The sequence below is a fragment of the Gorilla gorilla genome, chromosome 17 (assembly GCF_029281585.2).
Source record: "Gorilla gorilla gorilla isolate KB3781 chromosome 17, NHGRI_mGorGor1-v2.1_pri, whole genome shotgun sequence".
NCBI classification, from domain to species: domain Eukaryota; kingdom Metazoa; phylum Chordata; class Mammalia; order Primates; family Hominidae; genus Gorilla; species Gorilla gorilla.
In genome coordinates this window covers 77,542,225-77,557,067 of record NC_073241.2, presented here as the reverse complement: position 1 = coordinate 77,557,067, position 14,843 = coordinate 77,542,225, and the positions used below count along the sequence as shown (strand labels likewise).

The following is a 14,843-nucleotide window of genomic DNA, read 5'->3' as shown; positions in this document are numbered from 1 at the left end:
TTAAAGGCCTAATAGGGACCAGAAACCAAGACCCTTGCAATAGTCCTTCTCAGTCGCCTCCTGGATGCCTTCCTCCCTGCCATGGAGTCAGTGGGAAGAGCATGAGTTGTGGGATTGGAGGCCTGGGTGTTGGTGGGTCCTAGCTCCGTCGACCACTTAAACCTCTCTAAGCATTAGCTTTATTTCACTTTAAAATTATTTTTGAATTTTTAAAATTTTGAAGCAATCTCAAACTTACAGAAAAGGCACAAATGCAGTACAAGGAGCCTTCCCTCACCCCTGAACCATTTGCGAGTAAATTGCCAAACTGACGCTCCATCATCCCAGAATATTATTTAGTGTGCATTTCCTATAAACGAGAACATTCTGCTATAGAACCACACCACAGCCACCAAAACCAGGAAATTCACACTGATTTGCTGCTGCTTCATAATCCTCAGACCCTCATTAAGTTGTGCAAGTGTCTCAATGATGTCGTTTTAGCAAAAGGGCCCAGTGCAGAATCACACGGTACAGCAAGTTGACACGCGTCTTTAGTCTCCTGCAGTCTGTGAGCAGTTTCTCAGTCTTTCCCTGTCTCCCATGGACTGAATGCTATTTTGTTGAATACAGGCCAGTTATTTTGTAAGTGCCCCTCATTTAGGGTTTGTCTGATGTTGGCACGATTAGATTCAAGAGATGCCTCTCTTTGACAGGATGCCATGTCCTTCCTATTGTGAGTTTTATTTTCAATGTGACCATAAGAAAAACTGGGCTCTTTTATTGCACCCTCCCCACAGGCCAGCACTGGGCTCAGTGCTTTGCCTGCATGATGTCATTTAGTTCTCCTCTGGGGTGTGTTCCGTTACAATCCCTGTTCTAGAGATGAGCAAACTGGCTCAGAGAGCATAAATAACTTGCCCAGCTTAAGTGAAAATCCGAGATGAACCAAGACTTGAACTCCCGTGTTCTAGCTTCAGAATTGCTGAACATATTGACTATTGCCAAAGAAAACCATAGCCAGGCACTAAAGAGATAAAGACAGATTTTAATCAGAAACTATTGCAATAAGAGAAAAGAGACTTCAGGATAGAACTAAGCTCAATCCTAAACACAACAAGGACAATTGGGGACTTACAATCGAAGAGCAGAGTTGCAGGAGCAGAGTTAGAAAATTACTAGTGGAGACATCAAGGGTAGAGGGACTCTTGCCAAACAAACCTAACAGGATTCTTGCCAAAGGCAGGCCAGGTGATTAGATATCAAGGATAGGGTTGATTCTTGCTAAAACCAGGCTTTTCAGTTCTATTAGAGACCTCCTTGGCACCGCCAGGACTAGAAGGCAGATCCCTCCTCCTACCCCATCTCCACCCATTGTCTCTCATCCAGACAGGTGGTTCTCACTTCACCATGAGCTTCCCAAGTGGCATAACCATTCTGTCTTTTACTTTCTCATCTGCAACCAAGGACTTGGGACCCCTGTCCTTCCACTTCACTTGTGGTCGTGGGGGTTGATTGAGACGACAGATGGAAAAGAGCTTTGCAAAGTGCCCTGTGAAGGTAGAAAATTCTACAGGCTGCCCTTTTGGCTGACTCCCAGGCACAGTCCTTTGGGGGAGTGTCCACCACATGAACATGTAGTTAGTCACCATTCCCCATGTGAGCAGACCATTTGGTGGGAGCTGGCCGGCTTAGGGGGAGGGTGATGCCAAGGAGGCTGTTGCCATGGTGACTTGGTGGTAGCCCTTCCCAGCCTCCCTTAACCGAACCCCTGCAGCCAGGTTTCCAAAGCACTGCTTTCCAGCACATTGGAAAGCTATTTCCACCTCTCTGAAACCTGGATTGTGTCTGACAGCTGAAACCCAGCCTCTCAGAAGAACCCAGAAGGTCCTTCATCAAGCCAAGCCTGGGGAGTGGGGCTCTGCCTTCCCAGAGTAGGCAGGCAAGCCTAGCTGCATCTGTGAGGATGTGCAGTGACACAGAGCCAGCTGTGGGGAGTGACATGCGGCGAGTGCTCCTTTCTTTGTTTCTCTCTGATTTATCCCAGTTGTGCTCATAAAGGTGATTTCATTCTGTGGTCACGTTAAACAATGAGCAGCTCAGTCTTATTCGCCCCATGATTACAACTCAGCTTCTGACTGTAATTGATGTTAGCCAGGCTGGCTAATGTAATATCTTATGAAGACTGGCTCATTAATTGACTGTAGAGATGTCACCCACGTACTGGAGGTATTAACAGTCACAGGCCTTAGGTACTGCTGACTCAGCAATGGTGGGACTGCAGATTTCTGTTCCTTCTTTTAGGATGAAGTCCCAACAGTGGGATTACTAGGTTATAGAGTACAGATATCTTTATAGGTCTTGATGTGTTTTGCTAAATATTTTACCCAAATATTGTACCAGATTTTAATGTCACTAGCCGTTTACGAATGTTCTCACTTGTCTACAGTCCTACCAGCATTTGATTTATTAACTCCATTTGGGGGGCTAATTTATAACTATAAAATGGTATATTATTGCCTTACATTGCATTTGGGGGGCTTGAGTGGTTTAATTTGCATATCTTTGATTACTAATCTATTACTATTTAATATGTTGGTTTATGATTTGTTTTTCCTCGTATGTATTATCTGTTTGTATCCTTGGCTCCTTTCTGCTGAGTTTTTTGTTTTTTTTTTTAGCAGCTTTATTGTCACCAAGGAGCCACAGGGACATGAATAGACACAGTTCCCAGTGTCAAGAGCGAGATAGCTGACCCTCTCAGGACTGCTGTGGAAGGTTGTGGAGAGAGGCCAGGAAGGAGGTCAGGAAGGTCATTTTCGGGACACCAGAGAGCTCAGCTGCATGCATTCATTAAGTACATTTTTTAAGGTCCTCTATTCCTTTGAGAAAAAGAAGAGACAGTTCTGTTTTCTCTAATCCTTAACTCTGATGTCTGGACGAGTGGCTGCAGAGTGGATGCAGAGATCAGCACAGTGTGATGCTGCCCTCAGGTTGCTGATGATTGCAAGGAGGCTGCACCAGCATCTCCCTGCCCACACGGGTTGCTCGTGCTGGTGCCACGTGAGTGGTGCTACTTGCAAGTGTACTGGGGGCCCAGAGGACAGAAAGATCCACGTGGGCTGAGGCAGTCAGGGTGTGGGGGATGGTCCTGAAGAGCAGGTAGATTTAGCCAGAAGGAGAGACCTGAAAGCCTTGCTAGGTGGGGGAAAGTGTCCACCAAGCACTGGGACAGGAACTTTTATGGTGTTTGTGGGACAATGAGGAGTTGAATCAGGCTGGAGCACATGGTTCCCATGGGAGCTGGGGCCACTCTAGGCCAGAGAGGAACAGTGGCTCATGTTATGAGCAACCTGGGCCAGGCCAGGTGCAGGTTACCCTGAGTGGGCACAGAAGGCATTCTGGTGGTAGGAGCATGAGAAGACAGAGTGGATACAAGGTGGACAGCTCTGCAGTGAGGCCCAACCAGTGCTCTTGGCTCACAGATTCTGCATCCAATGATACTGGCTTCTGGGCACTGTCAGGCTCTATGACTGGTCTGGGGCATGCTCTGTAGGCTGGTCTTGGTGGAGCCTGAAACTGCCCCATCTGGCCACATAGCCCTAAAGACAAAACCTAGCAACACGGAGTGACACGGACGTGCAGTCTTCTCAAACTTAAATTGGGTTAGTGGTTGTGTGTTAATGTGTTCCTGTCTGTTGGGTATGTCACACAGGAAAGAAAGGCTGGGTAACATTTCCCTGTATGCTGATCATTTCCTTATTTATAAAGTAAGTCTGTAGGGCTTACTCCAAGATGAGACCACTCTACACTGGTGCTGTTTTCTGAGCATTTCCACATCATCTGTATGAGCCTTGGTTTCATATACTGCCTGGTGTTTGTCTTGGAGAGTTTCTTGTGGGTAGGCCTCATCTCCTTAGTGAGACAGCAAGCTCTCTGAGGATAGGGATGTAGCAGACTTCTTCCCAGAATCCCAGCAGGGCAGGACCACAGGGTGTGGACTCTGTAAGTGGTCAAGATACCCCTGTTGCTTGGTTATGGGCCACCTTCCAAGTACTTCATCCTTCAACTTCACTGAACTCTCCTGAGGCTGGAAGCATGAAGTGCTAGGGTGGACCATGAGCCAGGGAGCTTGGGTTGACATCCAGCTCTGCCGTCCTCTCACTGTGCAGCCTTGAGCCGATCATTTTACTCTCCTGTGCCTCAGTTTCCCCAGCTGTACAATGAGACAGTCATTGAAAATAGAGGTAAGGATATTTCAGATTCTTTTCCATGTTCATGCTTTCTTCACATACTCCTGTGACTTTCTAGGGATGTGAATCCTAGCCCTGTGACTAGATATACTGGAATGTCCCAGAGGACAGGGAAGAGGACCTTTGTCCCCTCTGCACCTTCCTTCTGGCCCTTCTGCTCTGCCTGCACCCACAGATGCTAAGATGGCTCCAGTTCAAGGTATTCTGTACAAGGAAGGCCAAGGCCAGACCTGCCTCTTCCATTTGGTGCAGAAAATAGATCTTAATGATGATGTGGAAGATTCAGAGTGCTCACATCCCCAAAATGCCTTTCCATGACCACCATGTCCTGCTTAATGGGGTATTTGGGGAGCCCACAGAGCCTGAGCTGATGCCACCTGGCACTTGCTTCGTAAGAAGCAGCGACAGTGAGAGCTTAGGGTCTATTTGGGAGCCTAGTGTCCATGCTGTGAAGATGCTCTGTGATGCATGGAGTGACTCAGAGGCGAGGATTCCAGGCAGAGCTGTTGGGTGGGCGTCTAGGGTGGGAATCAGGGGTATCCTTCAGATGAACTCTTATTTTGCACAACATCATCCTATGAGAACAACTCTCTCTGGAGCCAGTGACTTAGTGCAGTCTTTCCCACATAGTTCCGGCAGCGCCAAGCCGTTATTTTGCACCACAGCAATAATCATCACCACGATAATAACAAAAGTCCATTTGTTCAGTCTCTTAACTTGGAAATAAATAAGACAGCTGATCCAGTGTGAGCTCCAGCTCTAGTCTATCTGCCCCATCATCACTTAATAACGATCATGGAGCCCCTGTGTGCACACGGTGCCCCGCCCAGCACTCGAGATATTAAATCCACCTAGAAGCAGGGTATAATAATGCTGACCCCGCAGGGATGTTCCAAGAATTAATTCCTGTGGGCTCTCCATTCCGCTTTTCTCCAACACATTCAATCTTAGGAACCCAAGAGTTGGTGACGTTTATCCCATGAATTAAAACATTCCGCTGTTGCCCCTGGAACTCTTCATTACAATCCTGAGTCAATCAATGGCAGAGAGGAATACTATTTATTAGTTAAGTGGCTGCTATTGAATTCTTAATTTAAGTGGCTTTTAATTCAGTGTTTTCCTTGCTGCCCTTCATTTTGCCCTTGCTCATACAAATTTGCCCATTAAAGCCTGGTGTGGGGCCATGCTGATGCCTTTTATCTTGATTTTGTTGTGTTTTATTTTCTGGAGAACGGTTTTCAGTGGAGGAGAAGGCAAGATGCTCAGAGTAGACAGGGAGACCAGATCACCAGGCCTAGGGCAGGCTTTGCTGCCAGGAGCAAGGACGTCAAAATGGCTTTTCAGATAAGGTCTTATGGCGAACATGGCCTTCACTGGTGTCTTGTGCTTTGGTTTTGCCAACTCGAAAACTTTACTACAGTTCTCGCACCAGATATGAGTCAGAGCTAGTAGGTGGGATGCATAGACCATCTCCCTGACCGGAAGGGGGCTCTTGAGTGGTGGCTGTTGCAGTCTGCCTTGATCTGCTGCAACTCCAGGAGGTTACCCAGGCTGATCACAGCCACTCCTTACTGTAGCGCATGTTGTTTTCAACAGCTTTATTGGGATATAACTGAATTACAGTAAATTGCATATGGTTAAAGTGGACAATTTGGTAAGTTTAGACTTATGCATACATCTATGACATCATCACCACATCAAAATAATAGACATATCCTTCATCCCAAAAGTTTCCTATGTCCCCTTGTGATCATATCCTCCCATTCCTAGTGCCCAGGGGGAAGGGAATGCTCGGTGACAGATCTTCTTTCTGTCATTACAGATTATTTGCATTTTCTAGAATTTTATATAAATAGGCTCACACAGCATGTAATCTTTTTATGCAGTTTCTCTCACTCAACATAGTTATTTTGAGATTAATACAAGTTGTTGCATGTATCAATAGTTCATTCATTTTTATTGCTGAGCAGTATTCCATGGTTGTTTGTCCATTTGCCTGTTGATAGACATTTGGGCTGTTTCCAGTTTTGGGCTATTACAAATAAAGTTTCTATGAACATTCATGTATGAGTCTGTGTGGATATGTTTTCATTTCTCTTGGACACAAACCTAGGAAGGGAATGATTGGACTGTGTGGTAGTATATCTTTAACTTGTTAAGAAACTGCCAAACTACTTACCAAAATAGTTGTGCCATTTTCCATTCCTATCAGTGATATAGGAGAGTTCTAGTTGGTCTGTATCGTCCTCAACATTTCGTATTTGCAGTCTTCTTATTTTCACCATTCTAATTGTTGTGGAGGGATATATCATTGTGGTTTTGATTTTCATGTCCCTTATAACTAATGACACAGAACATTTTTCATGTGCTTACTTGCCATTCATATTTTTTTTGGTAAAGTTCTGTTCAAATATTTTGCCCATTTGAGGGACAGTTGTTTGATTTCTTATTGTTGAGCTTTGAGAGTTGTATACTCCAGATATGTGGGTTGCATATTTCTCACCTTCTGCAGTTTATCTTTTCATTCTTTTCATGGTATCTTACAAGGACCAAAGTTCTAAATTTTTATGAAGTCCAATTTTTCAGTTTTTTTCTTTTGTGTATAGTGCTTTTTGTGTTATATCCAAGACATTATTGCCTAACTGAAGGTCAGAAAGATTTTTCTCTTGTTTTTGTCCAAAAATTCTATAGTTTTAGGTTTTACATTAAGGACAGTGGCCCCTTTTGAGTTTATTTTGTGTATGGTAGAAGGTATATATTTAGCTTTTTTGCAAAAGAATATCTCATTGTTTCATCAAGATTTGTTGAAAAGACTATCCTTTTCCCATTGAATTGCTTTTACACTCTTGTCAAAAATCATTTGTTTGTGGCTGGGTGCAGTGGCTCACACCTGTAATCCCAGTACTTTGAGAGGCTGAGGCAAGCAGATTATTTGTGCTCAGTAGTTCAAAGCCAGCCTGGGCAACATGGTGAAACCCCGTCTCTACTAAAAATACAAAAATTAGCCGGGTGTGGTGACATGAGCTTGTAGTCCCAGCTACTTGGGAGGCTGAGGTCTGAGAATCGCTTAAACCTGGGAGGTGGAGGTTGCAGTGAGCTGAGATCGCACCACTGCACTCCACCCTGGGCAACAGAGCAAGACTCAGTGTCACACAAAAAAAGGCAGGGCACAGTGGCTCACACCTGTAATCCCAGCACTTTGGGAGGCTGAGGCAGGCTGATCACCTGAGGTCAGGAGTTCCAGACCAGCCTGGCCAAAATAGCAAAACCTGTCTCTACTAAAAATACAAAATTAGTGGAGCGTGGTGGTGTGCGCCTGTAATCCCAGTTACTCAGGAGGCTGAGGCAGGGAGAATTGTTTGAACCTGGGAGATGGAGGTTGCAGTGAGCCAAGATCATGCCATTGCTCTCTAGCCTGGGTGACAGAGCGGGACTCCGTCTCAAAGAAAAAAAAATGTGCTGGGAGTTTGATTGGGATTGCATTGAATCTACAGATCAATTTGGGGGATAATTGACATATCAATAATCTTCCAACCTATGAACATGGTGTATTTAGATCTTTAATTTTCTGGCACTATTTATAGTTCTTAAAACAGATTTTGCACATCTATTGTTGTATTTATTACTGAGCATTTCATATATTTTGGTGTTACTGTCAGTAGCTTTTCTTATTTCAGTTTCCTATTGTTGCTAGTATGTAGGAATACAATTAATATTTATACATTGATCTTATATATCACAAACGTGGTACAACTCTCTTACTAGTTCTAGTAGCTTTTTGGGGATTTCATTGTATTTTGTACATAGATAATCATGGTGTCTGTGAATAAAAGCAGTCTTACTTCTGCTCCAATCTGGGTGCTTTTTACTTCTTTTCTGATTGCACTGGCTAGAACATTCAGGACAATGTTGAATAGGAGTAGTTAGAGTGGATAGCCTTGACTTTTTTTCTGATCTTAGAAGAAAAACATTCAGTTGTTCATCATTAAATATGATGTTAGTTGTAGGTTTGTTTGTACATGTTAGTAGGTTGAAGAAGTTTCTTTCTATTCCAAGCATATTTTTGTTTTCTGTTTTTTTCCTAGAGATGGGGTCTTGATCTGTCACTCAGGCTGGAGTGCAGTGGTGCAATCATAGCTCACTGGAGCCTTGAACTCCTGGGCTCAGGTGATCCTCCTGCCTCAGCCTCTTAAGTGGGTGGGATTATAGGTGCAAGCTACCATGCCCAGCTGATATTTATTGATACGTTTTTTTCTTAATCAGAAATGGATGTTTGATTTTATCAAATGCTTTTTCTGCATCTATTTGCATGATCCTGATTTTTTTTTTCAGCTTGTTAATACAGCGCCTTACACTGATTTTCAAATGTTAAACCAACCTTTCAGTCCTGAGATAAATACCACTTAGTCCTGATATTTTGTCCTTTTAAAATATTGTCAAATTCTATTTGCTGAAATTTCATTTACAATTTCTGTATCTTGTTCATGAAGGGTATTAGTCTGTAGTTTTCTTTTCTTGTAATGTTTTGTCTGGTTTTGGTATCAGGGTAATGCTGCCTCATGGAATGAGTTGGGAAATATTCCCTTCCCTTCAGTTTTCTGGAAGAGCTCATGTAGAATTAGTATAATTTCTTCTTTAAATAGTAGAATTTACCAGTGAAGCCAGCTGGGTCTAAAATTTTCTTTATGGGAAAGTTTTTAAGTACACATTTAATTACCTTAATAGATATATGGCTTTAAAGGGTATCTCTTTATTGTTTAGTTTTTGGTTCAAGTTTTTCAAAGCTCTGTTATTGGGTATATAGTAGTTTCCAATTGTTATGTCCTCCTCCTGATGAATTGATCCTTTTATCATTATGGACTTTTCTCTTTATTCCTGGTAATATTTTTGCTCTGAAATCTACTTTGTCTGACACTAATATAACTAGTCTAGCTTTCTTTTCTTTAGTATTAGCTTGGTATATATTTTTGATCCTTTTTACTTTCATCTTTTTTTATATTTAAAGTGGGTTTCAGTTTATAGTTGGGTCTTCCTTTATATCCAATCTAACAGTCTCTGCCTTTTAATTATAATGTTTAGATCACTTATGTTTAATGTGATTATTGATGTTTAGGTTTAGAGTTATCATCTTTCTATTTGTTTTCTATTCATCTCATCTCTTGTTTGTTCAGTTTTTCCTCTTTTTATGCCTTCCTTTGGACTGAATATTTTTGTGATTCCCTTTTATCTCCTTTGTTAACTACCTGTATTTCCTATATTTGTATTACCTGTATTACCTCAGGTTGCTCTCAGGTTTATAATATATATCTGTAATGTCAAAGTCTACTTTCAAATGATATTATACCACTTTATGAATAGTATACAAACTTTACAATAGTACATTTTCATTTCTTTCCTTTTGACTTTAATGATAATATCGTCATACATTTTACTTTTACATATGTTATAAACCCCATATTATATTATTATTTTTGTATAATTATCTTTTAAAATACAGATATAAATGCAAAAAACCATTTCTAAAGCTATCATTGCTTCGTCTAGATCCATATTTCCACCTGGCTTCATTTTCATTTTGCTTGAAGAATGTCCTTTAACACTTCTTATAATATGGGCCTTCTATTTTTTTTTTTTTTGAGCTTTTGTATGTATGAAAAAGTCTTTATTTTACCTTTGCTTTAGAAAGGCATTTTCACCATGTAGAAAATTCCAGGTTGATAATTTTTTCTTTCAGTATTTTAAAGGTATTTCTCCACTGTCTTTTTGCCCACATAATTTTGTATGAGAAATCTGCTGTAATCCCTATACTTTTTTCTGCATGTAACGTGTCTTCCCCTCCACTCACCCTGGTTGCTTTTAAGATTTTGTCTTTATTATTGGTTTTGAACAATTTGATTATGACATGTCTTGGTATACCTTCTTCATATTTCTTATGTTTCAGGTTACTTGAGCTTCTTGGAACTGTGGGTTTGTAGTTTTTTTAAAAAATAAAGTTTAGTAATTTTTTGGCTATTATCTTTTCAAATACTTTATTCCTGTCCTCCAGCTCTCTCCTTTCCTCTGGAGACTTTAATTACACATAGAACAAGCTGCTTGAAGTTGTCCCCACAGTGCACTTTTGCTCTGTACATTTTTAAAATTCTTTTTTCTCTATGTGTTTCTTTTTGGATAACCTCTATTGCTATGTATTCAAATTCCTTATTCTTTTTTGGAAAATAGGGGAGGGTGGAGGGAACAAAATCTTATCTGCTGTTATTGGATTCTATCCAGTGTATTTTTCATCTGAAAAAGACAACATTACAACACATCTGATTTAAAGATGTTAATTGGCTTTTATTTTCAATCTAGAATTGGGCAACACTTCATTCTACAAAACAGAATGAGTGTTCTAATGAGCTGAGCTGGGGAGGTTGGCTTTATAGACAGAAGGGCCCAGGAAAGAGAACCAAATAACAAAAGTAGATTGGTCATTTCAAAGTTACTTTTCTTGTAAAGATTAAAGCAGATAGGACTTTCTTATCATGCTGGCTAAAACTTCCCTATTTAGAGATTTGACTATGATATCTCTCTTTCTCTCTTAATTTCTAGAAAGTTCAGATAAACAACTTAGTTTCAGCTTGGTGGTGTGGAACTTCAGTGTGAGTTACTCCATTTTGGTTTGGTCTGTTGGGCCTACTGCAGGAGCTCAGTCCAAACCAATGGCCTCTTAGAAATTTTATTTAACACATTCTAAATATTGTAGTTTTCATCTCTAGAAGTTTTAGTCTTTTTATATCTTACTTTCTATATCTTAACTTTTTAAACATATGAAATACAGTTATAATACCTTTTTCATTGTCTTTCTCTGCTAATTCTAACTTCTGGGTCAGTTTGGATTGATTGGCTTTTTCTCCTTAATATGGGCCATATTTTCCAGCTCCTTTGCATGTCTGGTAATTTTGTATTGGATGTCAGACATTGTGAATTTTATCCTGTGTGCTGGACATTTTTGTATTCCTTTAAATTTTCTTGAGCTTTATTAAAGGGCTCAATTAAGATATTTGAAAAAGTTTGACCCTGTTGGACCTTGCTTATAAGATTTGTTCGGTGGGACTAGATTAATGTGTAGTCTAGGATAGTATTAAGATCTTTCTTAGTGTTTTAGCCCTGTGAATTGTGAGGTTTTCAAGTCTGGCCAGTGGGAGCAGCATTATTCCTGATCCATGTGAGCATCATGAACAAACCATAATAGGTTCATTGCCTGATGTGCATGGCAAGTCAGTACACTGAGATACTGGATTGCAGCAGGGAAAGGTTTAATCATAGGGCTACTGAATGAGGAGATGGGAGGAAACCTCAAATCTACCTCCCCAAGAAGTTTAGGACTGGGGTTTTTAAGGGCTTTGGAATGGGCTGAAGTGTGGAGATTGTTGATTGGTCAAAGAATGCAGGGTAAAGTTGAAGCGGTATTGTTGTCTGGGGTAAATACATGGGGTTTGTCGTCTTGTGTCAAGAAGATTAATGACATGGACACACACACATGGAGTGGGTTAAGGAGCGGAAAGTTTAATAGGCAGAAGAAACGAGAGAGGAGGGTAGAGGTGTCCGAAAAAGGGAAAAGCGGCGGACTGCAGCAGATTTTATAGGCAGGCTTGAGGAGGCAGAGCCTGATTTACATAGGGCCCACAGATTGGTTCAGCCATGTGTGATGTTTACATAGCAGCGGGGAAAGGAGAAGGCTGATCACCCCATCCTAATCTTATTATGCAAATGGGCTTTCCACTTGGCCAGGGCCATCTTGTCTGCTCCTTACTGTACACGTGGCTGGCAAAGAGAGAAGGGAAGATGGAACTGCCATTTCGAACTTGCCTATTCCTAGGTAGTATTTTGCTGCCGGCATTCACCCATGTAAGCTTCCAGCTTTCTTGTCTGTGTCTGCAGCTTGATTTTACAGGCTGCTCTTTATTAGAACATGGTTTGGGGACTGCTTTTCGTTAAAAAGGAAAACCTTACCGACAACTCCCATACCCTCACTATCTGCATAAGTAATTTCTTCTTAACTCCTATATCAGAGTCATGGGACAAGGTGATGAAGAAACTGTATTCTCATGAGATTCACTTCTTCTGTGGGGGTCTTCAGGCTGGTTGGTATTAGCTGATTTGCTGGAATTTAGGATCTAAAAAACAAGCAATTTTTGAGATCCTACCTGTTGGAACAATGGGGATGCATGTGGTCAGTATCTAGTGCTACTGTGACTTTCAGTTACAAGGAAGTAGGTCAAAGCACAGCCTGACTAATGCTTAATTATAACTATATTTCTATCCAGAATTCTTGTTAACCCTTTGAGGGTTACTTCAGTACTATTTCTTTTACCCCTTTTTGGGTGGTTCTTTTCCTGGCTTTGGGTATTTTCCTGACATGTTTGCACTAATCGGTACTCTGATGATTACTTGAGGGGCGCTCTCTACAGATCTCTGAGGTTCTTTCTCTCTCTTCTCTCTGGTGCTCTGTCCTATGAACTTTAACTGCCTTGATCTCCCTGGATGCTCAGCTCTGTCTCTTCTACTCAGGAAGAATGCTAGTGCCTCAGTTCTCCCTTCCTGCTCTATGGCCTGGACACTCTCTCAAGGCTATAGTTTGGGCAATTGTAGGGCTCACATTAGTTTTTCTCGTCTCTCAGGCATCACTGTCTTTCAGTGCCCCATGTCTGGTGTCTTGAAAACTGTTGTTTCACCTATATTGTCTAGTATTTTTATTTTTTATTTTTCCAGGTGGAAGGGTAAATCCAGTCCTTGTTTCTCTCTATCTTGGCTGAAAGCTGCAGTCTGCCCTGGATCTTTATTTTTTTAAGTATTTTTAAAGGTATTTATTTTACCTTGACTAGATCCCTGGCACAGGAGGGATTTTTTTCTTTTTCTCTTTTTTTCAACCCCTATTCCACCATAACCCCATCAGTTTCGGAGCCCTGGAAGGCTCTGCCTATTCACCCACACAAATCTGAGTGAATCCTATCCATCCTTAAAGGGCCAGCTCAGGGCACTGCTCCAGCAGCCTTTGCACTGCTGTAAGTCCAAGCACATCTCTTTCCCCTCCTCTCTATTCTACAGGTCTATACAATCTTTTCAATATTGACTTTGTATATGTATGTCTTCCTCTAAACTGGATGGATCTTTAAGGAAAACACTGGGATTCATCATCTCCCTACATATCACCTTAAGAGGCAGTCACCCCAAATCCCTACATTCATCATAGAAACAGAAATTCCACTAATAAATGTCAGGGACTGCCTCCTTAACCTTGGTGCTCTATTTCCCTCCCACTTTCAGCATTCTGGCTTATTCCATGGGTGGAGGAGGAAGCCAGGTTGGCTCGGTGGGAGGGGAATGGCATCAGTTGAGGTCACGCCACATCATCCAGAATGACAGCTCCACACCATGGTGACACATTGCAGGATTGAGCGATGCAGTTGGAGGAAAGAGAGGGAGACCCATGTCACTTAGACTACAAACAAAAGGGGGGCAGGTGCAAATGCAAAGCAGGGACCTGACGGGAAGAGGCAGGTACACCTGAGCACACACACCAGCAGTGCCTGCAGAAAGTGAAGGCAGGGCGAGAGGAGCCATGCCCCATGAGGGATTTTTTTATTATTTAAGAACGAGGAAACTGAGGCCCAGAGAGAGGAAGTAACTTTTCCAATCACAAAAAAAGAGTCAGTGGCAAGAGGGAGAACTAAGATATCTTTAGGCCCAAAGGTACTTGCCATTGTGTTATACTCTCTGTACAAGTTGTCCCAACTCACAATACCTTCACAATGCACTATTCTCTCCATAGTGCTATGAAGAAATGGAAGGTCAGGAAGGTGGATAAACTTTCCCAAAGCCACACAGCTAAAAACATGTTTCAACCCCTGGGTTGAGTCCAAAGCCAGTAGTGCTTTATAACGCAGTCTCCCAGTTCTTCTGGCTAATATTAAGTGCTGCTTTTTTCAATTCTTATTAAAAGTTTGTTTGTTCTTTCATTAATTTATTCTCTTAACAAACATTTATTGATTACCTTTTCTATATCAGTCACAATATTCAGTGCTAGATAAAAATATGGGTAAAAACAAATCAAGTGGTGTCATTGTCTGGGGTAAATACCCAAGATTCATCTCACACCAGAGAAATTGAGAGCGTGGACACACAAGAAGTGAGTTTAAGAGCAGAGGTTTAATAGGCAAAAGAAAGAGAAAAGAGAATAGCTCTCTCTCCTGCAGAGAGAGAGAGAGGGGCACCTGAATGGGTCTCCCAGTTCCATGGTGAAATGCACAGGGTTTTATAGGTGAGCTTGAGGAGGTGGTGTCTGATTCACATAGGGCCGCAGAGATTGGTCAGAGCAGGTGTGACGTTTGCATAGTCCATGAAGAAGCTGGCCATCCTGCCCTGATCTTTTAGTATTCAGATGCGTTCTCTACCTGGCCAGTGCCATATTGTCTGTTCCTTACTGTACACATGGTTGACAAAGAAAAGGGAAGATGGGGCCGCCATGTTGAACATGCCTAGCCCCAGGTAGTCTTTTCCTATTGGCACAGCTGCTGGCATTCACCTGTGCAAGATTCTAGCTTGCTTTTTCAGGCTGCAGCTTGATTTTCC

At 41.8% G+C, this 14,843-nt stretch overlaps 2 protein-coding genes across 2 annotated transcripts in view; one reads left to right on the top strand and one right to left on the bottom strand.

Annotated features, from left to right (window-relative positions):
- The window catches only part of ZBTB7C (zinc finger and BTB domain containing 7C), a 380,971-nt gene that overhangs the window by 141,754 nt on the left and 224,374 nt on the right, over window positions 1–14,843 (top strand). The gene's annotated exons all lie outside the window — the stretch shown is intronic.
- On the bottom strand, window positions 13,504–14,041 carry ZBTB7C-AS2 (ZBTB7C antisense RNA 2). The gene is given in 3 exon segments (XM_019014318.2): window positions 13,504–13,607; window positions 13,610–13,790; window positions 13,793–14,041. Coding segments are annotated over 3 exon segments (534 nt in total).